The sequence below is a fragment of the Dendrobium catenatum genome, unplaced genomic scaffold, assembly GCF_001605985.2.
Source record: "Dendrobium catenatum unplaced genomic scaffold, ASM160598v2 fragScaff_scaffold_1148, whole genome shotgun sequence".
Taxonomy (NCBI): Eukaryota; Viridiplantae; Streptophyta; class Magnoliopsida; order Asparagales; family Orchidaceae; genus Dendrobium; species Dendrobium catenatum.
Window position 1 is genome coordinate 813816 of NW_021319610.1, and position 25361 is coordinate 839176.

Here is a 25361-nt window from a genome sequence, read left to right on the forward strand (position 1 = left end):
GAAACTCCAAACATCCACTTCAACAACTCCTATAGATTCTTAAACCCTTCCTTCCATTGTTGAAAAATGATCATTCAACGATCCCACATCCGTTTGCAAATGCCCACTTCCCCCTCCAACTTTTCTTCCAACACCTCTACTCTTCTACCGGCCATCGGCCTCTGCGCAATTCTTGCAAAAAACGCCTCGAGGCGTGCGCAATTGCTGGCAGTGGTGAGGCGTACGCCTCACATTGGCTGAGGCGCGCCTCTGTTGCGCAATTGCGCAATTTTGAGAGAGGCGTACGCCTCAGCCAAAAGGGCCCACCTACTTAAAATGACTCATCCCTTTCCCTCACACCCGATCGGCTCAGTTGCTTCCCGATTTTTTCCGCCCGTGAGCTCCAGATCGCGAAATCCTGAGGCTCCCGTCCGCTCGGCCAACCTTCCCGCCGCCTCCCCCGCCCTGCAACCACAAGGTATGTTCTTAAGTTTTCAAAGAAAGAAATCATTCCTACTGTATATTCATAGTTCTTACATTTGTGCACTGTGAGTCTATAGGTTTGCCACCTCCTATTTGACACTACAGAGCTTGATGGAGGTGAGGCAACCTTTGGAAGCCATGTTTACATCAACTGAATGGCTTAACTCTGCTTGGGGGAAGAAAAATAAGGGGAAGGAAATAAGAAAGATAATTCTAAATGATAAATTTTGGGCAACTGTAACCTATGCCATTTTGAGCACGAGACCCTTAGTGCAAGTTCTACGCTTAGTTGATGCAGAGAAGAAACCAGCTATGGGTTTTATTTATAATGCTATGGACGAGGCCAAGGAGATGATTGCACACAACTTGGGAGGAGAGGAGGCAAGTTATAGGGAGATTTGGGATATTGTTGATGCTCGGTGGGAGGTGCAGTTGCACCGACATCTACATGCAGCGGCTTATTACCTCAACCCTCAATTTCAATATTCAGAGAAGAAGATTCACTTGAAGACCCATTTAGTGATGGGATATGATTTCATTTTATATGTTTTTTGTATTTTGGGAGTTTTGTTAAACTAATATTTTGTGATTTTGTACTTTGGGACATAATTTTATTGCATCTACTTTCTTGTTTTCCAATATTGCTATTATTTTCCTGCTAAAATCCTTAATTTTTCATTTACGCAATTCTGTGTTCGTGAGGCTTACGCCTCAGACCGCCTCGAGGCTTACGCCTCGCCTCACGGACGAAAACCGCCTCGAGGCGCAGTTACGCAATTTTAAACCTTGGGAGGATATACATATGATATTTATTGATTTAGAAAAGGCATATGATAAAGTTCCAAGAGAAGTTCTATGGAGAGTTCTTGAAAAGAAAGGAGTCAATAATGCTTATATTCAAATCATTAAGACATGTATGCAAAGAGCTATTACTTGTATTCAAATACAAGGTGGATTGACCAAGTATTTCCCTACTTCGGTTGGGTTACATCAAGGATCAGCCTTAAGCCCATATCTTTTTGCTTTAGTCATGGATGTTCTCACTAGACATTTGCAAGAGGATGTACCTTGGTGTATGCTTTTTGCTGATGGTAGAGATGAGGATGCTCAGGTGGATGAGTGGCTTTACCCTTAGGGATAGGATACGAAATGAGCATATACGTGAAAAGGTTGGAGTAGCTCCAGTAGAAGATAAGATTAGAGAGTGTTGCCTTAGATGGTTTGGTCACATAAAACGGCGGCCTTCCGATGACCCAGTTAGGAGAGTAGAGGTATTAGATTTGACTTATGTTAAGAAAGGTAGGGGTTGACCTAAAAAGATTTGGTTGGGAAATATTAGGAATGACCTTTCTTTATTAGATTCAAATGAGAATTTGACTTTTAATAGGACACAATGGAGAAAAAGGATTCATGTAGCCGACCCCGCGTAGTGGGATAAAGGCTTGATGTTGTTGTTGTTGTTGTTGTTGTAGGGAGTTTTGGGCTCTAGCTGCCGGCTAAAAAATTGAGAGAGCCGGATTCTCCTCTCCAATTGAGGATCCATTGTATCTTATTTGTTTTCTTCCCTATTTCATCAGTTAAAAAGAGTTTTTTCCATTATTTCTCTTAAATTCATCTTGGAAATTATATTTGGATTGTTGTAATTTAATTTCAGCCAAGGTGAAGTGGGTTTCTGTATCCATGTCCTAACAAATTGGTATCAGAGGATAGATTCGGTATCTATGACAGGAAGAAAGGTAGAAGTATTGGAGGGGGATATTGGACAATTGAAATCTAAAATTTATGATGTCCAAACTTAAATTTTAGATTTCAAAAGTCAAAGTTCAGCCTTCCATGAGAAGATCGATCGAAAATTTTCCATCATGGAGGAGATGTTGGAGAAGTTCTCGATGGCCAATCCAAGACGGCATCCTCGAAGCCGAGGTAAGCTGTCGACAGTCAAGAAAGTGGGTAAAACCCTAATCTTATAAGGCGAAAGAAAGATCAAGAGGTGTAAATTTTAGAGGGAGAGGAGAGAATGTCTCTCCTAGAGCCTATTCCAAGGGAGGAGTCAGGTAGAGGATATGGTGAGAGGCATGAGGGGGTTAAGCATGAACAAAGGGATGCTTAATTTGAGAGGACAACGATATAATTTGAAAGGAGAGGGGCTGATTATGACCGAAAGGGGTGTTGAATTTAAAAGGAGATTGGTTGAATTTGAATGGACAAGGACTGATTATGATTCAAGGGGTGCTGAATTTGAAAAGAGAATGTGAGATTGGGGAAGGAGCCGTCTTTCCACCTTACGGACAAGGTGGGTCTTTGGGATGAGAGTATTGATGGACCAACCGATTTGATTGGGAGGGAATTAGGAAGTTTCCTAATCAAGAGGGAGCTGTTTAGGAATGTTCTTAATCAAAGGGGAATTGTTTAGGAAAGTTTTAATTATAATTTGGAGGAAATTATTTAGGGTAAAAGATCTAATTTGAATTCAAATATGAGAGAGAATTATTTAGGAAAAGGGAGCTGACTGATTTGGGATGAAATTAGGGGAGCCTATTTAAGGCTAACAATAGGGGGATTTCAGGATTATGTTTGAGGTTACTGAAATTAGAATTTCTTTGGTTGTGAAGGCTCTAGCCATCGGCTAGGAATTTGTGAGAGCCAATTCTTCCTCTCCAATTGAAGATCCAACTATAATTTGGAGGAAATTATTTAGGGTAAGAGATCTAATTTGAATTCAAATATGAGAGGGAATATTTTAGGGAAAGGGAGCTTACTGATTTGGGATGAAAGTAGGGTAGCTTATTTAAGGCTAACAATAGGGGGATTTCAGGATTATGTTTTGAGTTTATTGAAATTAGAATTTATTTGGTTGTGAAGGCTCTAGCCGTCAGCTAGGAATTTGTGAGAGCCAATTCTTCCTCTCCAATTGAAGATCCAACTATAATTTGGAGGAAATTATTTAGGGTAAGAGATCTAATTTGAATTCAAATATGAGAGGGAATATTTTAGGGAAAGGGAGCTTACTGATTTGGGATGAAATTAGGGTAGCTTATTTAAGGCTAACAATAGGGGGATTTCAGGATTATGTTTGAGGTTACTGAAATTAGAATTTCTTTGGTTGTGAAGGCTCTAGCCATCGGCTAGGAATTTGTGAGAGCCAATTCTTCCTCTCCAATTGAAGATCCAACTATAATTTGGAGGAAATTATTTAGGGTAAGAGATCTAATTTGAATTCAAATATGAGAGGGAATATTTTAGGGAAAGGGAGCTTACTGATTTGGGATGAAAGTAGGGTAGCTTATTTAAGGCTAACAATAGGGGGATTTCAGGATTATGTTTGAGGTTACTGAAATTAGAATTTCTTTGGTTGTGAAGGCTCTAGCCATCGGCTAGGAATTTGTGAGAGCCAATTCTTCCTCTCCAATTGAAGATCCAACTATAATTTGGAGGAAATTATTTAGGGTAAGAGATCTAATTTGAATTCAAATATGAGAGGGAATATTTTAGGGAAAGGGAGCTTACTGATTTGGGATGAAAGTAGGGTAGCTTATTTAAGGCTAACAATAGGGGGATTTCAGGATTATGTTTGAGGTTACTGAAATTAGAATTTCTTTGGTTGTGAAGGCTCTAGCCATCGGCTAGGAATTTGTGAGAGCCAATTCTTCCTCTCCAATTGAAGATCCAACTATAATTTGGAGGAAATTATTTAGGGTAAGAGATCTAATTTGAATTCAAATATGAGAGGGAATATTTTAGGGAAAGGGAGCTTACTGATTTGGGATGAAAGTAGGGTAGCTTATTTAAGGCTAACAATAGGGGGATTTCAGGATTATGTTTGAGGTTACTGAAATTAGAATTTCTTTGGTTGTGAAGGCTCTAGCCATCGGCTAGGAATTTGTGAGAGCCAATTCTTCCTCTCCAATTGAAGATCCAACTATAATTTGGAGGAAATTATTTAGGGTAAGAGATCTAATTTGAATTCAAATATGAGAGGGAATATTTTAGGGAAAGGGAGCTTACTGATTTGGGATGAAAGTAGGGTAGCTTATTTAAGGCTAACAATAGGGGGATTTCAGGATTATGTTTGAGGTTACTGAAATTAGAATTTCTTTGGTTGTGAAGGCTCTAGCCATCGGCTAGGAATTTGTGAGAGCCAATTCTTCCTCTCCAATTGAAGATCCAACTATAATTTGGAGGAAATTATTTAGGGTAAGAGATCTAATTTGAATTCAAATATGAGAGGGAATATTTTAGGGAAAGGGAGCTTACTGATTTGGGATGAAAGTAGGGTAGCTTATTTAAGGCTAACAATAGGGGGATTTCAGGATTATGTTTGAGGTTACTGAAATTAGAATTTCTTTGGTTGTGAAGGCTCTAGCCATCGGCTAGGAATTTGTGAGAGCCAATTCTTCCTCTCCAATTGAAGATCCAACTATAATTTGGAGGAAATTATTTAGGGTAAGAGATCTAATTTGAATTCAAATATGAGAGGGAATATTTTAGGGAAAGGGAGCTTACTGATTTGGGATGAAAGTAGGGTAGCTTATTTAAGGCTAACAATAGGGGGATTTCAGGATTATGTTTGAGGTTACTGAAATTAGAATTTCTTTGGTTGTGAAGGCTCTAGCCATCGGCTAGGAATTTGTGAGAGCCAATTCTTCCTCTCCAATTGAAGATCCAACTATAATTTGGAGGAAATTATTTAGGGTAAGAGATCTAATTTGAATTCAAATATGAGAGGGAATATTTTAGGGAAAGGGAGCTTACTGATTTGGGATGAAAGTAGGGTAGCTTATTTAAGGCTAACAATAGGGGGATTTCAGGATTATGTTTGAGGTTACTGAAATTAGAATTTCTTTGGTTGTGAAGGCTCTAGCCATCGGCTAGGAATTTGTGAGAGCCAATTCTTCCTCTCCAATTGAAGATCCAACTATAATTTGGAGGAAATTATTTAGGGTAAGAGATCTAATTTGAATTCAAATATGAGAGGGAATATTTTAGGGAAAGGGAGCTTACTGATTTGGGATGAAAGTAGGGTAGCTTATTTAAGGCTAACAATAGGGGGATTTCAGGATTATGTTTGAGGTTACTGAAATTAGAATTTCTTTGGTTGTGAAGGCTCTAGCCATCGGCTAGGAATTTGTGAGAGCCAATTCTTCCTCTCCAATTGAAGATCCAACTATAATTTGGAGGAAATTATTTAGGGTAAGAGATCTAATTTGAATTCAAATATGAGAGGGAATATTTTAGGGAAAGGGAGCTTACTGATTTGGGATGAAAGTAGGGTAGCTTATTTAAGGCTAACAATAGGGGGATTTCAGGATTGTTCTTCATGGAGAGATTGTGGGGCTCATTTTTTAGCTGAATGACTTTAGACCTGTTAGAAGATTGGAAACGAGTTTGCAAGGTGCTCCAGATTTCGTGCGTTGAGTTGAGCTGAATGACGTAGGGAAGAACCGCCGGCGAGATCGTCGAACACAGAGCGGCAGCCAAATTTTGGTCGATGACCGACCATTGTTGCGATTCTTGATTCGGATCGGTGTTGTCATTTGCCGGTGTCGGAGTGGCCGTAACCGTCGTTGGCTTCGGATCGAGAAAGAGAGCGAAGCCGTTAGCCTTAAGAATCTTGATGATCTGGTTGCTCCATAGAGGGTAGTTGTCCGGCGTCAGTTGATTCGGAACAAGAAATTTTATATTGGATATCACGAATTTAAGAGAGGGAGAAACAGAGTGAGCTGGAAAAAGAACTCCGGAATTGACTTCCGTATGGGAGGAAGACGAAGCAGTATTCGCCATGAATGAGAAAACAAAAGGATCGACCTTAATCTGATACCATGATGAAAAACAAGAAACGTACAGAGAGGAATAAATGGAAGACGACGAAATGAAAGAAGAATATGAATTAATTCCCTCAACCATTACAGATACAATACATGTATTATATAGAAGATTACTGAACATAGCGTACACGTGTACAAGTATAACTGGGTACAGAAATAAATGTAAATAAGTGTAAGTTTATTCTAACATATTTAAGAAGATCACAAAAGCTATCTTTCTCAAGATAAATAGATGGAATGATGGAAAGATTTTACTATAGAAGTTGAACTTGAGTTAGTGTTATTGCAATGATTTATTTCGACTGGATTATAATCATGTCCACCACTCATGCGTTGGCTATCTGTTTTGTATGCTTTGTGGAGAAGGTCACATTTTGATGAACTCTTGCCTTATTGGCAGATTGAAATGCCCATCTGCATTTATTCATGAATATATTGTTTCTATTCGGAATGCCTTATGTAGCCTTTTATGACGGATTTGGTTTTGACGAGCAGGCTCTTTTTGGGCCTTGGACGATGATGAAGTCTGCCTTCTTCTTTAGGATGGTCTTTGGACAACCAAGAGAGATTTGATCACGTTTCATGACATTAAGCTTACTTTGAGTCCAGGCCATACAGTTTATTTTGTCTTTTTTGTTCTATTTTTGGAGGCCTTTGGCCTATAAGTTTTTCTTTTTTGTGCTGACACGATTTTGTTAGTGACTGCTTTTTGTTTTGATTTTCTTATTTGTACACCTTTTAATAGAATGGGCTCTCCCCTTAACTTTTCTTAAAAAAAAAAACTAAGATCTAAGAATAGCTCTACTGATTGAGATTAGCTTGTGTAACTGTCAAAAGGCAGATGGCAATGGTCCATGTGGGGCCTATCAAATCCTGCTGCTTTGAACTGACCATGTCGGTCCTTCATGTTCTAAACCTATCAAAGAACACACAAATAATATCCGTCGGAGTCGTTGGACGAAGCTTCGTTCTTACATGTCAATGACATTGAACGCGAAAAGGACGAAGCTTCGTTCTTTAAGAAGACCTCTCTCTCTCTCTCTCTCTCTCTCTCACACACACGAGATCTCTCCATCTCACTAATCTCTCATTGTCTTCTCGTTAATGACGAAAAATTAGGAGAAGCAGAATTTTGACTGGCTTCATTACTACGCAACTCTAGATGGCCTGCCTATATATAGTGCATTCGCACCGCCATCTCTGGCAACATGGCAGAGTATACAGCTCCAAGTGCTGGGTACGCTAGATCCGATGAAATCATAATCCCTCTTGATTCAGGCCACTCTGTCCTCAACGAGCCGGTCATTCCGTCCACGAGAATCATGGTGAGTGGTAACAACGTCGAGACCGAGGATGTGCAACGAAAGCGATGGGAGAGGGTGGCGAAGCTCTCGAGCGGCACCTGCTTCAACCTCTCCGGCACAACTATCATAGCTGGTGTAGCTAAACCGAACTCCATCAGCCACGGCGAGCTCATCCTCTTTAAAGCCAGCGTTGTCATGGCTATCTTAACCTTCTTTGCTGGGCTCGCTCTCTTGATCTCCGTTCTGTACGAGAACGTCAAAAGGACCGTTCTGATCGGGCTGATAATTGTCGCCGTGTTCTGTGTTCTGGCCGGCGTCGCTGTCCTCGCCATCAGCGTCTTCGTCTAGCTGCACTACCAATATTAGTCTTTCCGATAAAAGTGAGGGAATCTGTGTTATCTGTTGTAATTTCGGTCTTTGTCATCCATTTAGGTGTCGCCTGATTCTAAGATTCCCCTGTCTCTGTCCCTGAATTTTGTTTTTCTGCCAGTGTGAAATTATGTTGAAGTTCGTCTTCTAAGTGGGATTTTTATTTTTATTTTTGTTATGATGTTCTGATCAATAAAATTTCATTCTTAAAATAATCTCAGTAAGTTCCAAATTTATTTTATTTAAATTTTCCTGAGAAGTTGGAAACTGCCCGCAGTTGTCTGTTCTCATGCTGCGGAATCCTTATCATCAATTTCGAAGTGAAGGAATACTTTTTACATGGCTGTGTGAGCATTCTGTAAAGCCCGAGGAGGCGGGTCGCTAATGACAGCGGTGGCAGCCATCCTCCGCCGCCGCTTGCAACCACCGCCGCCACCCACAGGGATTGTCCAAATTGTTTCTTGATAAGGATGAGACCTGATACGTGTAGAAACTCATGAATATATATATATATATATATATATGTGAGAAGGCTATATAACGAGTAGTACAGAGAGCAATTCAAGTCATGTATATATTTGTCCTGTGTGCTCTAATATCCCCCGGAAACTGAAGGTTCTTGAGTAACATTCAGTTTGAGACGAAGATCTTGAAAGCGCGGCGTGGAAAAAGATTTTGTCAGAATGTCTGCGAGTTGGTCCTTTGTGCTGATAGGGAGAATAGAAATGGTTCCTTGCTTAATATGGTCACGAACAAACCGGTGATCGATCTCAATGTGTTTCGTACGTGCATGAAACACTGGGTTGTTGGCCAGTGCGATAGCCGACGTGTTGTCACAGTAGATGTTCGTAGGATGAGGTTGAGAAATGCCGAAGTCAGCTAGAATGCGGCGAATCCATATCACGTCAGCCGCGAGAGCAGCCAGCGAATGATACTCGGACTCGGTTGAGGATCGAGCCACAGTGGTTTACTTTTTGACCGTCCACGAGATCAACGTGTTGCCAAGATAAGAGCAGTATCCAGAGGTTGATTTCCTGGAGATGGGATCTCCGGCCCATTCTGCATCAGAATAAGCCGATAACCGTAAGTTATATTTAAGAATTGGAATCCCATAGTGAAGCGTACCTTGAATGTATCGAAGTAGAAGTTTCAGGAGATAAGTATGCTGAGGTTGCGGAGAGTGAAGATGTTGAGACAGGAGATTAACACTGAATGAAATGTCTGGTCGAGTTAAAGTTAAGTATTGAAGGGACCCTGTAATACGACGGTACATTGCCGGATCGTCCAGCACAGGATCAGGTGTGAATGTTTGCGGTAGTTTGGTACATGTCGGATTTGCTAAGGGCTTGCAGTTGGTAAGTTGAGCAAGCTGAATGATTGACCGAGCATAAGCAGTTCGAGATAGGAAGTATTGATCCGATTTCATGGAAATCTGAATGCCAAGAAATGAGTTAACCTGTCCAAGAATTTTCATTTTAAATTTTTGTTGTAGTTGAGAAATGATACGGTTTATAGCAAGTTGATCATTTCCTGTGAAGAGAATATCGTCTACATAGATGAGTAAGAACATATTAATATTATTTTTAGTAAAAATGAGAAGAGAAGGATCAGAGGTACTGTGATTGAAGCCGAGCTCGACCAAAAAAGATGTTAGCGTGTTGTACCATTGCCTTGGGGCTTGTTTGAGGCCATAGATGGCCTTGTGAAGGAGACACACACGGTTTGGTTAAGTAGCATCCTCGAACTCTTTTGGTTGGCGCATGTACACAGTTTCAGCAAGTGAGCCATGGAGAAATGCGTTGGCGACATCGACTTGTTGGATAGGCCAGTTGTGGTGTAGCGCTACGGTAAGGAGAATACGGATGGTTTGAAGTTTGGCGACAGGATTGAAAGTGTCGGTATAGTCAAGTCCATATTCCTGATTATTCCCTTGAACTACCAGTCTCGCTTTGTGTTTGGCAATGGAGCCGTCTGAGTGTAGTTTAATGCGGTAGGTCCATCTGCATCCAAGTATAGAGGCATTAGGTGGAGGATTTACCAGACTCCATGTACCTTGGGTTTGTAGAGCGATGAATTCGTCTGCATGGCACTACGCCATTCAGGTAGTTTATTTGCATCTTTGTAGGTGGAGGGGACAGACAATTCTTCTGAAGGTATGGTAGAATGAAGCAGATTTAGACGTTTGATAGGTTTCAAGGTACCCGTTTTGCTTCTAGTAACCATAGAGTGTTTGGGTAGTGGGGCAGGCGGTAGAGTTTGACGTGGAGAGGTGTTTGGCGACACATAATGTGGTGAAATGTCTTCTGCAGCAGAACTAGTCTCAGTTGGTTGAGTGGTTTGTTGTACAGAGGTTGGCATGATTGACGTAGTCTTGGTGGCCGAAACAGGAGTAATGAATAGAGAAGAAAGATGTTCTTGCGATGTGACAGATTTATATTTTACATCTGCAAAAGGAAAACAAGTTTCGTCAAATGTTACATGCCGAGAAAACAAGATTTTATTCGAGCCGAGATGGAGACATTTGTATCCCTTGTATGTGTCCGAGTAGCCTAAGAAGACACATGGCTGAGCTTTAGGTAGAAGTTTATGGCGCTGAGTAGGAGGAGTCAGGGGAAAACATGCACTGCCGAATGTACGAAGCTGCTTGTAATCGGGTTTAATTCTATAAAGCACCTCATAAGGAGATATATTCTGAATTGCAGAGTTCGGTAGTTTGTTGATTAAATGAACTGCAGTGAGCATAGCATCAGGCCAGTACACAAGAGGTAGGGATGCCGTGTGAAGTAATGTTCGGGCCATTTCAACAATATGCCTGTGTTTGCGTTCCGAAACTCCATTCTGTTCCGGAGTATAAGGACAGGATATGCGATGCTTAATGCCATGCCGTTGATCTTAGATGAAAATTCAGTTTCTATGTTAGTTTTAAAATTAGAAAACACAGTAATAACATCATTTTTATGCCATAACGGGAATATCCATGTATATCGAGAGTAATCGTCGACAAAGATGACATAATAAAGGAAACCTGTGTTCGAAGATATGGGGGCGGGGCCCCATACGTCTGAATGAATTAAATCTAGAGCAGCATTAGCACGACTAGTAGATGTCTCAAAAGGGAGTTTATGACCCTTATTCATATGGCAAGAATGACAAACTACAATTGATTTATTTATGTGTAAATGCGGATTACAAGCAGATATACGAGAAATAATGTTCTTATTGGGATGTCCCAATCTATCGTGCCAGATGTTGGTGCTCTTTGTGGTAGTGTGAAGCACCTTGTTCTGAGCTGTAGAAGACGGTAGGTGAAGAGGATAGAGACCGTTCTTGCACGGTCCTTTAAGCAGGATTTGACGAGTCGTCATGTCCTTCAAAACGAACCCATTAGGATAAAAAATTATAGAAATATTATTGTCACGGGTTAGCTGAGATATTGAAATCAAATTATAATGCAATTCAGGTGTATGAAGAATATGATTTAAGGTGAGCTTACGAGAGGGAGTTGGTAGCAAGCCCCGTCCGGAATTGGCTATACTAACAGAGCTCCCGTCACCGATGGTGATGCCGTCAGACCCATGATATGGGCTGGAGACCGAGAGGTTGTCAAACGATTTTGTCATATGGGAAGAAGCACCAGAGTCAAGATACCATTCGTTGGAGGGTTGAGTTGATTCAGCAGCGAGAGCTTTGTTGGGTTGTTTCGGCGCCGTTGGCACATACTGAGCATTCATGCGATGCCAACAATCTGCAGCAGAGTGTCCACGTTTGGAGCAAATCTGGCAGACAGTGGGCACTGAGGCAGGAGCGTTTCTTGAAGCTGATGCCCGCAGTTTGCCGCGACGGCCACGGCTGTTGGATGTAAACAGAGCTGTATCTGTAGAAGAGGATGACGCGAATCGAGCAGCATCAGAAGCAATATGAATTTCCTCGCTGATCAACATGGAGTAGAGTTGATCAAGATTGAGAGATTGAGACATGGTGCGTATTGTCGTTTTAAAAGATTGATATGCCGGAGGAAGCCCATTGAGGATGTGATGAATGATGTCTTCACATTCAATTTTCAAGCCAGCCGCAGCAATACGATCAACCAGAGACTTAATGGAGTTGAGATACTGAAGCATAGTGGAGTTTTGGAGGGACGTATGGTAGAGCTCATTCTTTAATTGGATGACCTTAGAGCAGTTGGTTGATTGGAATCGTGTTTGGAGAACCGTCCAGATCTCAGATGTGGAATCCAGATCAAGAACATAAGGAAGAATGGAGGAGGAGATTGTGGAGCATATTGCGGCTGCCAGGTTTTGATCATTGAGGAGCCATTGGGTGTAAGCAGGATTGGATCTTGAGGAGCCGTCGGAGGAGATGAGAGTTTTGGCCGGAATTAAAGAGTTCGGATCAAGATAAGATTCAAAACTGTTAGCCCGACAGATTTTGAGAATTTGGGATCTCCACAACGGGTAGTTGTCGGGAGAAAGAGGGTTTTGAACTATGTTCTTGAGATTAGAGAGAATGAACTTGAGAGAGGAGGAGAGAACCGGGGATGCCGACGTATCTTGAGTAATGTCGGTTGCCGGCGGAGGAGGAGAGGAAGTAGTGGAGGACGCCATAGGTCGCCGGAGTCGTCAAGCCTCGTCTGATACCATGTAGAAACTCATGAAGAGAATCTTGCGATAGCTCAATCAAGAAGACGATGAATAAGAAATGTAAAAGGAAATTGTATTCATTAATTTTACACAACAGATATTACATATATATATATATATATATATATATAACACATATTTGATATTAAAATAATAAATATAAAGTGGTATTTATGTATTATTAAAATTTTAAATATATGATGTTTTCCTTTATAAATTTATCTCTTTCACGTTGCCGCTGCAAACCTAAAAATCCTTCTTCCTCTTCTCGCGCTATGGAACTTAGCTGCCAAAGGCGTCGACGGAGCCGTCCGCGTTTGAAGGCGGATGGGAGTTCGGGAGACGTGCGTATTTAGGTTAAATTTCTTAACTACCGAATTGAGATGGACAGTCCGCCGTGGAAACAGGAGAATGGGCGCAGCCTATTTTGCGATATTTGTGGCTGCGAAGATTTCAAAGGCAGCGACGACGGCTTCTTTTACTGCTTGCAATGCGGCTCTCAGAGTCAGAACGTTGTGGACACGCAGGCCGATGCCGATGATGTCTACGGTGAGGGCGGTGTCGGAGCCGTCTACAACATGTTCTACCACCGTGCCAAAGGCCGATCCTCGCTATCTTCCTCGAAGCCCAATTTTAAGCTTCCTTCGAAGGAGGATATTCTCGGCTCTCGCACCCAATCCGCTGTGGACTCTTCCAAGGAGGAACCCCTGGCTAGCCACTACGGGTTCGAGGACGGTTTGTCGTCCCCACAGGATTTTGGCACCCGGGATTACAAGGATACGGAGAAGGCAGTCGGCGAGACAAGATTGAGGTACGTGCAGGGATTGCAGTTGATGTTGCAGCTGCAGTGCGAGGCCTTGGTGGACAAGTTTGGGGTCAGTGCTTTGATTTGCGGCATGGCAATAACAATATGGTTAAGGTATGTGGCGGTCTCTAGGGTTTTTGATGTTGATTGGGTGGAGAGGGTTATTAACGATGCCAGGGTGGCGGCTTCTGAAGCAAAGGCGGAGCGCGAATGCGGATGAGGATGGCTTATTAGTTTAGAAATTAGATTTAATCCTTATATATTAATTATTGTATTAATATAATTTAAAATAAATTGAATTTAATTATTGGGTCAGTGGGGGCCATGCCCCCGGGGCCCCACTTTAGATTCGCCCCCTGTCCATGGATGATAAAGAATCGTTCAAATGTGAGTGTAAATAGTGTGTACAATGAGTATAAATTTATATATAGTTTTTTTTTTATCTACACAATGTGTACAAAGATTATGTATACTCACATCTGAACAGTTTTTTAATGCCCGGACTCCGCACAGAATAATTTCTCCTCATATTTGATAGTCCGGATGTCATCCGGATTTTAATTATGTTATCATGGATATTTTTCTTTCTTTTATATATAAATTATGTTTAAGAGAGAAAATTTATATACTTTTGTATGATTGGAGTCTGCATAAAAAGTTGAACTCCACTCCGCACGTAATAATTTTTCTTATTCAATTGTCTTTGAATAATATTACCAAATCTCCTAAGTAAGTAGTATATCAAGCAACAAATAAATACGTTGTAAACATTCTAAACAACAAGAGGAACAAAGATTGCTTCAGTAATTTATCATATTCGGCTGATGTGTTATATTATTGAAAATGGAGGAGAAATGTAGAGTATTGCAATAGAATCCTGAAAGTATAGTCACAATATTCATGAAAATAGATGACTAACATTTTCACAATTAGAAGGGTAGAAATTGTAGCAAGACTAAGAAGGAATATTTTTGCTAATAAGCATATCTGTAGTTTTATAACACGAAACAATAAAAATAATGAGAATAAAAAAATAAATAATAAATACCACTTTATATAAGAAAAAGAGAGAGAATTTTTAAATTATTAACTACTTTGTTTTTAAATTATTGAATTTAAATATATTTTATATAAATATTTTGTAAGTGCGACGGGCTTCTTTCAACGAAGCAGCTGGCTCTTCGTGGAGGAACAAGATTGCCTAGCCAACCATCTCCAGAGAGATGGGTAATAACCACTAGCTGAACGAAAGTATTCAGGATATATAGGAAACGAATGCCCAAACACACAGGGAATTCCAAGGAAAAGCAAACTCTATTCTCAATTCTATAAATAATTTATAAGCACAGATGCCTCATAGGCCTGAAGCAGCAGGAACGGCTACAGAAAACAAACTTATAATAAAAAAACAAAAATAAGAATAGCAGTTGACGCTCCGGCATCATTCCCCTGGGGTAGGAAGGACATCTTCGCCATAGAACGGGCTGAGGTCAGCCACAAATAGAGGTAGCATAAATTTGATAATCGCCCGGGAGCTCAATTTGATATGCATTGTCATTGATTTTCTTTTTAATTCAAAAAGGGTTGTCTGCTCGTGGTTTTAATTTTTCCAAAAGCTCCGTGGGGAAACCTCTCTTTGCGTAGGCGGATCCATAAGATATCTCCTTCTTTGAATAATACCTTCTTTCTTGTTTTGTTGGCCTTGGTTTGATACGTGGTATTTTATTTTACAATGATTTCTTTTACTTGCTGATATAATTTATGAATTTCTTCTCAGTGTTTAGCCCCATCTGAATTGAATGTAGATGGTTGAGCTATAGGAATTAAATCAATAGGTGTAATGGAATTACAACCATAAGCGACCTTAAATGGGCTCCGATTAGTAGCTTGATTTGGTGACCTGTTAAAAGCAAACTCAATTTGAGGTAATACTAGATCCCATTGTCGAATGTTTTTACCAACGAAGCACCGTAATATATTCCCTAGACAACGATTTACCATTTCAGTTTGCCCATCAGTCTGAGTATGGGTGGCCAAACTGAAGTGTGTAGGCAGGTTCCTAATTTGCTCCATAGTGTCTTCCAAAAGAGACTTACAAATTTTATATGTCGGTCTAATGTAATAGTCCTAGGAATGCCATGTAGACAGACTATTTACCGGAAGAAGAGATCGGTGATATGAGTTGCATCTAGCAATTTTGTACAAGGTACAAAGTGTACCATTTTTTAAAACTGATCGTCTGCCACCATAATTGAATCTTTATTTCTTTGTGTTCGAGGTAACTCGAGGACAAAGTTTATGCTAATGTCAACCCATGGAGTTCTAGGTATAGATAGAGTCTTGTAAAGTCCTGCGTTAGTGCCCTACGTTTTGGCTATCTGACATATGCGGCAACATCGAAGATATAGTTCTACATCCCTTTTGAGTGTTGGCCAGAAGAAAATTTCTTTAAGTAAAGCGAGCATCTTGTCTCTATCGAAATGGCCGGCAATAAGATAAGATTTTGAAGCTGAAGAAGGTTCTTTACGGGTTAAAATAAGCACCTAGGACATGGAACAACCATATCGACAAGTATTTCCATGAGAATAACTTCATCAAATGTTCTTATGAGCATGCCCTCTACATCAAAGTCAAAGATGAGGATATTTTGATAGTGTGCTTGTATGTGGATGACTTGATCTTCACTGGAAGTAATCCAAGTATTTTTAAAGAATTCAATAAAGTGATGGCTAAAGAGTTTGAGGTGACAAACATTGGGCAAATGACATACTACGTTCCTTAGTATTGAAGTTAAGCAAATGGATGATGCATGGCATTTTTATTTCTCAAGAAAGCTATTAAAACGAAATACTTAAGAAATTCAATATGAATTATTGCAACCCCATAAGCACTTCGACGGAATGTGGAGGCAAGTTATCAAAAAAGGAAAAGAATGAAATGGTTAATCCAACATTTTTCAATAGCTTGGTTGGTAGCTTACACCAATTGACTTGCATTAGACCGGACATCCTTTATGATGTTGGAATTGTTAGTCGTTATATGGAGGCACCAACAACTACTCATTTAAAAGCTGCCAACATGATTCTTCTTCGGTATATCAAAGGGATAATCGACTTTGGCTTATTTTACTTATCAGCAAATGATTTCAAGCTTGTCAGATATAGTGATAGTGACTGGGCTGGAGGCTTAGATGAACGAAAAATTACTACAGGGTTCGTGTTATATATGAGAGACACTATTTTTACTTGAATGTCAAAGAAGCAACTAATCGTTACCCTTTATACTTGTGAAGCTTAGTATATTGTTGCAACTTCATGTGTTTGTCATGCAATTTGGCTTCAAAATTTACTGAAGGGGTTAAGATTGCTGCAAGATAGAAGAACCAACAAAGATTTGTGTCGATAACAAGTCAGCTATACCTTTGGCCAATAATTCTATTTTTCATTATCAAAGTAAACATATCGACACACACTATTACTTCATCAGAGACTACATCACAAGAAAGGATGTACAAATAGAATATATGAGACTCATGATCAATTAGTTGATCGATATATTCATCAAGCCTCTCAAACATAAAGATTTTATTAGGATGAGAAGATAACATAAGATAACAAATCAAGCTTAAGAGGGGGTGTTGAAAAGTAAACTTGATTGGGCCTTTTAATTGAGCCCATAATCTATAAAAGTCATTAGAAAATTCTATGGCTACGATGGGCGGCTTGTTAATACAACCCAACTTATATCAAACTTTCAACATTATTGAGGATTTTGATGTTACTAAACATAAGAAATGCTTCTATTTTTTAACTTCACATGCAACCATCTAATATTTTTGGAGAGCTAGAAATGATAGATTGTTTGGCAACTCCTTTGATTTCCATGCCATGGTATTTGAAAAAAATCAAAAGAGTTGTGATTTATAAAACCTCCAAATGGAAAAGCTTTCACTTAATTCAACACTTGCTACAATAAGCTATCTATGCTTAGTTGCTATGGTTTTACCCTTCTATGCAAATTAGACTTGTGCTAAGTTGTTAGAATTCGATCTTTATTTCCTAGGGAGTTTTTTTTCGAAAGTTTATAATAAATGTTGGTGTATATACCAGCTACCCCTTAGATATCCGATCTCTCTCGGCAACCAGGGTTTGCATCTGTTCTTCATCAACTAGGGAGTTTTTTGAAGGACTAAGATAAATGATGGTGTACACTAGCTGCCCCTAGAACGGTATCTCCCGCCAACCAAAAGCCTTTTTTACCGTCTCTGATGATGATTTTTTCTAATGGGTGTTCATATTTTGCCTTGCATTGTAAGTCATTTAGGTGCTTTTCTATTTTTCTCTTTACAAGTTGTGAATCCTTTTGACTTCTCGCCCGCTGTTGCTCGTTTTGTTATGATCAATTTGTTGGTTTGTGAAGAACGAGATGCAGCGAAAGAACAGAGAAACAGACGCAAGAATTTTTTTTTCTTTTCCCAAAAACACGTGTTATATATAAATATATATATAATTTTTTTTCATTTTTTTCATTATTTTTTTTTTTATATCTACTAGAAATCAAATGGGCATTAGGTTTATTTTACATTCTCTGCTAAAGAACAAGAAGCAGCGAATGAATAGAGAAACAAATGCAAGAAGAAGAAGAGCGTGAACAGGAAATAGAGAGTATATTATTCATCGTCATTTGAGTACACCAAAGTAATCTATATATAGACTAGGTAAGTAGGAAATGTGATGGCTGAGCCACTAGAAATCAGCCACCTGTAAAGTGAACAAAATACAAAATACAATATATATTTATTACTCTAATATCCCCCTGCAAATTGATGGGTCTTGAATGACCGTCAATTTGTGTCGTAGTGCATGAAATCGGGGTGTTGAGAGTGGTTTGGTGAAGATATCGGCAATTTGGTTGATTGTACTTATAGGTAGTAGACGGATGTTGTTTTGCTGAATATGATCCCGAACAAATTTTTGATCAATCTCAATATGTTTTGTACGGGCATGAAACACCGTTTTATTTGCGAGAGCGATTGCGGAGGTATTATCGCAATACAAATCTATAGGTTGATCTAAGGAGATGCCGAACTCGGAGAGAAGACGGCGCAACCATACTATGTCAGACGTGAGAGCTGCAAGCGAACGATATTCAGACTCCGTAGACGATCGTGCTACCGTGTGCTGCTTTTTAACTTTCCACGAGACTAAGGTTTTGCCAAGAAATGAGCGAAAACCAGATGCGGATTTCCGAGAGACAGGGTCACCGGCCCAGTCAGCATCTGAAAAAGAAGTAAGGAAAAAATCAGATTTTGTAATGGGAATACCATAAGTTAACGTACATTTGATGTATCGAAGAAGACGTTTGAGGAGATAGAAGTGCTGGGGAAGCGGACTGTGCATATGTTGAGACAATTGATTTATGCTAAATGATATGTCCGGTCGGGTTAACGTCAAGTACTGCAAGGAGCCTATTAGTTTACGGTAGATGGTTGGATCCGAAATAATGGGATCAGTGGGGATCTCAGCGGGAAGCTTTGCCGACGAAGGGTTGGAGAGAGGATTACAATTTTTCATGTGTGCTTGCTGAAGAATGGATTTGGCATATAGTTCTTGGGATAGGAAATACTGATTGTCAGTTTTGTTTATTTTGATGCCAAGGAACTCGTGTACGTTGCCAAGCTGTTTGATATCAAATCTAGTATTGAGTTGGCTGATTATGTTGGATATTTCCTGCATGTTATTGCCAGTAACAAGTATATCATCCACGTAAACTAAAAGAAAAATTTACGTTTTATTGGAGACATAGGTTAACAGAGACGGATCAGCATTGCTATGTTTAAACCCGAGAGAAATGAGGTAAGAACTGAAAGTATTATACCACTGACGAGGTGCTTGCTTGAGACCGTAAATAGCTTTGTGTAATTTGCAAACATACTCGGGATGAGAGGCATCCTCAAAACCTTTTGGTTGAGACATAAATACCGTTTCATTTAGAGTTCCATGTAAGAAGGCGTTGGCGACATCAAGCTGCTGCATGGGCCACTCATGATGAATAGCAATTGCAAGAAGAATCCGTATTGTAGGAAGCTTAGCCACAGGACTGAAGGTTTCTGTGTAATCAAGTCCAAATTCTTGGTTGTTCCCAAGAGCGATGAGGCGAGCCTTGTATTTGGCGATAGAACCGTCTGCATGAAGTTTCGTTCGATATGTCCATTTACAGCCTAGGACCTAGGCGTTGCTTGGAGGAGGAATTAAACTCCAGGTTCCTTGTCGCTGAAGCGCAAAGAACTCAGAAGCCATCGCCTTCCGCCAGTCCGGGTGTTTGATAGCCTCGGTATAGGAGGATGGAGTGTGCAAAGTATCTGTAACATTAGAAATGTGAGCAAGATTGAGACGCTTAATTGTTTTTAATTTCCCGGTTTGGGTCCTAGTGACCATATGGTGAGGATGACAAGTAGCAGTGGACGACGAGATGGCATTGGACGGTGGTGCAGAGGGGCTAGGTGAGACGGTGGTAGCTGGGTTGATAGTGCTTAGTTTGGGTTGATTGGCAGAGGGAGTAGCGATCTGATTGGTGTGAATGATCGGCACCGATGTAGTAACGGAAGTAGGAGTAAGCATAAACGGAGATGCATTGATTTCAGTAGAAGATGGTTGGGATGCGGTAGTTGAAGAGAAAGGAAAAGAATGCTCGTTAAACTGGGTGTGCCGAGAAATAATTATCTGATTAGTGTCTAGATCAAGACACTTGTATCCCTTGTGCTGGTCAGAGTAACCCAGAAAAACGGAGGATTTGGCTTTGGGTTGAAGTTTGTGACGAGTGTGCGAAGGAAGGAGTGGGAAGCATTCGCAACCGAAGACACGGAGATGACTATAGTCAGGTGGGCGATTGTGCAGAAGTTGAAAGGGAGTAAGATTTTGAGTTATGGACGAAGGCTTGCGATTGATAAGGTAAACGGAGGTAAGGACGGCTTCAGGCCAGTAGGTATACGGCATAGATGAGGTAGATAACAATGTTCGAGTAGTTTCGATTATGTGACGGTGTTTGCGTTCGACAACCCCGTTCTGCTCAGGGGTGTACAGGCACGAAAGTTGATGTGTAATACCATTGCTTAGAAGAAAATTGCGAAGGTTATTGTTAACGAATTCTTTGCCACCATCAGAACGTAAGATCTTGATTTTCTTGGAAGTATAATTTTCTATGGCGTTTTAAAATTTATGAAAATGTTAGTAACATCAGACTTAAAATGCATAGGAAAAAGCCAACTAAAACGCGAAAAATCATCAACAAAAAGCACATAGTAACGATAGCCGTGAGTAGAAGAAATTGGGGCCGGTCTCCAAACATCGGTGTGAATTAGATCAAGAATCGATTCACATCGGTGCTCAGCTTTAGAAAAAACAGTTTTATGAGCTTTGGATGTAGTACAAGCAGAACAATGTGAAAAATGTGTATTAATCTGTAGCTGAGGATTTGCACTTGAGATAGAGTGCATTATGTTGCTGTTTGGGTGACCAAGACGACGGTGCCAAGACGCGGAGCTGGTGGATGCCACCGAAAAAGCTTGAAAGGATGAGGACTGTGGGACCTTCGGTAGAGAGTAGAGACCATTGCTATAGGGTCCGCGAAGAAGAACTTTTTGTGTCGTCAAATCCTTGAAGACAAAGCCGGAATGATCAAACGTTATGGAAATTTGATTATCTTTTGTAAGCTGCGAAATAGAGAGCAAATTAAATTGAAAAGATGGTGAATGAAGTATTTGGGAAAGAATCAACTTACGAGATGGGGTCGGTAACAATCCCTCACCTGAGTGACTGATGTTAACCGAACGCCCATCGCCCAATGTAACCGAGTCAGAACCGTGGTAAGGCTGGGAAAGAGACATGTTCTCCAAGGAGTTCGTAAGATGAGAAGAGGCTCCCGAATCCAAGAACTAGTTGGTAGAGGAGTGATCACCGGTTGCAAGAAGAGCTTTCTTGGATGGATTTGAGGTGGACGGTGTGTATTGGAGGTTCAGACGACGCCAACAAGATTGCACCGAGTGTTCCTTTTTGAGACAAATTTGATAGATGACGGTACTAGATTCAGACGTTCGGCTAGAGTTGTCCGGTTTAGCATAGGAGCTTCGACCTTTTGAGCGGCGATCACGTCCACGGGATGAATAGAAGGCGTTTTTCGGTTCAGTGACAGTCGTTTCTTTGGCTGCGTCGGCATTAATGTGAATTTCTTCGCTTAGCAGAAGAGAGTAAAGGTTATCCAGACTTATGGGATTGAGCATGGTGCGAATTGCGGTCTTGAAGGATTGGTAGGGACTAGGAAGACCTTTCAAGATATATAAAATTATATCTTCACTATCAACGGAGGACCCGGCGGCAGCGATCTGATCTACCATAGATTTAATTTCGGACAGATACTGCATCATTGTTTGATTTTTGAGAGAGACGTTGTGCAGTTCGTTCTTAAGCCGTATAACCTTGGAACGATTTGTAGATTGAAATCTTGTTTCAAGGCTACTCCAAATTTCAGCTGTGGTTTCAAGATTGATTACATAGGGAAGAACGGATGCCGATATTGTGGAGCAAAGTGCTGCGGCGAGGTTCTGATCAGTCAGAATCCATTTATTGAAATCAGGATTTTGCACCGTGGAGCCATCAGAGTGATGGATGGTTGGGTTCGGAGGTAGGCTTTCTGGATCAAGAAACTTGCTGAATCCGTTTGCCTTGAAGATCTTGGTTATTTGAGACTTCCACAAGAAATAGTTGTCCGAACCTAGTTGAGTATGAACAGTGTTCTTGAGGTTGGAGACAACAAATTTGAGTGTAGAAGATATGAGCGGATCTTCGGCATTCGTCGTTGAGTCAGATCTGTCGCCGATCTGGGACGTAGAGGAGCTTGCCATTGTTGACGAGCTACCTTCCCCGCTCTGATACCATAAAGAACAAGAAGCAGCGAATGAACAGAGAAACAAATGCAAGAAGAAGAGCGTGAACAGGAAATAGAGAGTATATTATTCATCGTCATTTGAGTACACCAAAGTAATCTATATATAGACTAGGTAAGTAGGAAATGTGATGGCTGAGCCAGTAGAAATCAGCCACCTGTAAACTGAACAAACTACAAAATACAATATATATTTATTACTCTAATATCTGCAAAACGAACTTTTTGAGCAATTTTTAGCCTTCTTTGAACCGGCTACGCACTGCTTTCTAAGTAGATGCAAACTATGGTCATAGAACTTTTGGTTTAAAGCAGCTCAAGGTTTTTAAATTTGTTCCATATATTAAAACCTTGGTCTATTTTTCGTTATGTGATGTATTGTAAATGAAATTCAATCCAGAATTAATTTCTCTTTTTTTGCATTGTTTCTATATTAATGGTCTGCATTTGTGGTGATCAGAACCTCTCCCAGCTCGCATTGATCAATTATGATTTGCTTAGCAAGGGCTGGAAGGATGGAGAATCAACACCAGATTCTTAATCGTGCTCTCTTAAAGCTATAATTTTATACGAGTGGTGGAACCATGGGGGATGACAGCTTTCTCAACTGTACACGGTCGTTGTAAATGTATGTTCATGCAAGCTTTTCCTCCCTTTCTATTAAGATTTCGTTTGGGATAATTTTCTTATTATTTTTTAAAGCAATTTTTTAGTTAAAAAAATTTCTAACGAAAGAAATTTTAAACTAAAAACTTACTTTTAAAAGTGATAAAAAAGTTGTCTCAAACATGAGAGATTATTTTATACGGATAACAGATCATCCGAAGGTAAATTAGAGCGCACAATGTCACATGGTACACGGCGGGTATACAATCGTGATACAAAGCAAATGGATGATGTTGCGTGCTCTGATTCACCTCCAAATGGGATCCGGCGTCCGTTCGACGTCCCCACCGAATAATTTTTTCCCAAAACAAAGCTCATTTCTCCTATTTATTCATGATTTCCAATCCTATGCAGAGGTAGGAGCTGAATCTACAGATCCAGAGAGCAATCATTCGCCCTCTTATGGAGATGAAATGTTTCACATCTGGAGTTAGGATTTAGGCCTATTTTATAAACTGGCTAATGATTTTTTTACTTTGATTTACATGCTGAGGAATTCAGTTATGTTGTGTATATGAATCCAGTGCTTTATTGGAAAAATGAAATAAAAAATAAAAAAAATTCGGTGAGATTATTCTGAGTAAATTTAATCATGATAAATTTGAGATTTCTTTTTATTTTTTAGAGGTGGTTAATTATTCATATATTATACACGTTTTAACGTATATTTCAATCAAAATATTTTGAACCCAAAATTACCCTATTTATTTATTAATGAAGCCCTTTACTTTTAGTCTTTGCCCATCACATTTGTATTTACTATTTAAGCTTAAGCCATAAAAAAAAAAATTAGACTTCGATACAACTTTCAAGTATAAAAATTTTAACTTTTGTATTAAAAAATTATTTAAATTTTAACTTTTGTATTAAAAAATTATTTTAAAAAATAATAAAAAAAACATCTCAAACGGAGCCTTAGATGATAGCTAAAACATCCACCTAAAAAAACTAAGGTGAGCTGCGTGCGTGGATGAGATAATTTCAAAGCCTTTCAATACAAGTTGTGCTCAAAATTGGACTGGCAGGTCTTGGAATTAAGTGATAGCAGTGGCTTCTACTGTTGCCTGAATAAGACAATTTTTACAGCAATCTGAAAGCTCGAGAAATGAGCTTGTGGCTCACTTTCATATTGAAAGTTCATGTAGAAACTGCTGTAGCAACTCGAGGGTTATAAAAAGCTTATATGAGAGAGAGAGAGAAAATTATGTTAGATTATAGGTGTTAATAAATGGCCTAATATGTCAATCTTATTCAGATCAGACTTGAAAAATCCAGATTCTGATTGACCCGTTTAATGAATGGATTAGATTTGAGTTGTGAATTCCAACCAATTTATTAAACCGGTTGGGTTTAGATTGACTTTCTAACTCAATTTTGACCCAAAAATGACACAATTAATATTTTTTTTCTTGAACTCTTTTATTTGTTGATATAATCTTTTTATTTTTTATCAATTAATCTAAAATTTATGATTAACAAGTTAATATAAATATTTTGTAATTAAAATGAATTATCGGATCTGGTTCAAATTTACATATTCGGATTTAGGTCGGATTTGTTGAACCATTTTGATACATCTATATCAGATTACACTGGTCAAATTTTTGTGAGAACGAATTTAAATTTTTTTTTTTTGAAATATTTTAGGGCTGGGGAGACATTAATTTTTTAATTATAATTAGCTGAAGAACTATAAGCAATTTCAGAGCTTTTTGCTGTCAATTTCGACAAACAGTTACCACAAGAACAGTGAGGGGCTCATAGTTGCCCACGAAGCCATTAATGCCCTACTTGAAGTAATGGAGCCCATTTGAAGCTAATCACATTTGTCCTTTCTTCCTCTCTCACTCACTGTACTACTTATCAGGTTCGGAGCGCAGCACACATTTTTTTTAATTAGCATGTTTGATAGAATAATTTAAAATTACTAATCACACTTATTGCATCCTAAAAAAATTGTAGAGATAGAAAGAGATATAATTTAGTGTCTTAATTTTGCATGAAGATTCAGCACATAAATATATGAGAATAAGGGTGTAGGGTTCATAAGAGACGCCAAAATTTTTATGTGGGAAACTCTAAAACGAGGAAAAATCATGGAGTCTATCCTAATTTCAATGAATTCGCTAGAATTGATGGTTGAGTACAAATGATGTCTTTCCTTGGGGGGAGGTTTTATGTAGCAAATAGACATTGTATAGAGTTTTTTACATGATAAATGTTCTTGAAAGAATGTTGACATGTATGTTTGATCAGTAGAATTGTATTTGTGTGATCGAGGTCGGAAAGATCATATTCGGCAGGAAAAAGTGGTAGGAGGGATCGTAGTCGATAGGTAATGGTGGTCGAA

At 39.5% G+C, this 25361-nt stretch overlaps 1 protein-coding gene across 4 annotated transcripts in view; it reads left to right on the forward strand.

Moving 5' to 3' along the window:
• LOC110102002 (probable serine/threonine protein kinase IREH1) overlaps positions 1-23596 on the forward strand; it is an 89950-nt gene extending 66354 nt beyond the window's left edge. For all 4 annotated transcript variants that reach the window (XM_020830125.2, XM_020830126.2, XM_028698815.1 and 1 more), the window contains 2 exons: positions 22806-22973; positions 23366-23596. In XM_020830125.2, the coding sequence (XP_020685784.1) occupies positions 22806-22886 (81 nt within the window). In that variant the 3' untranslated portion in view covers positions 22887-22973; positions 23366-23596. The remainder of the gene's footprint in view (positions 1-22805; positions 22974-23365) is intronic.
• The last annotated feature ends 1765 nt before the right edge of the window (positions 23597-25361 follow it).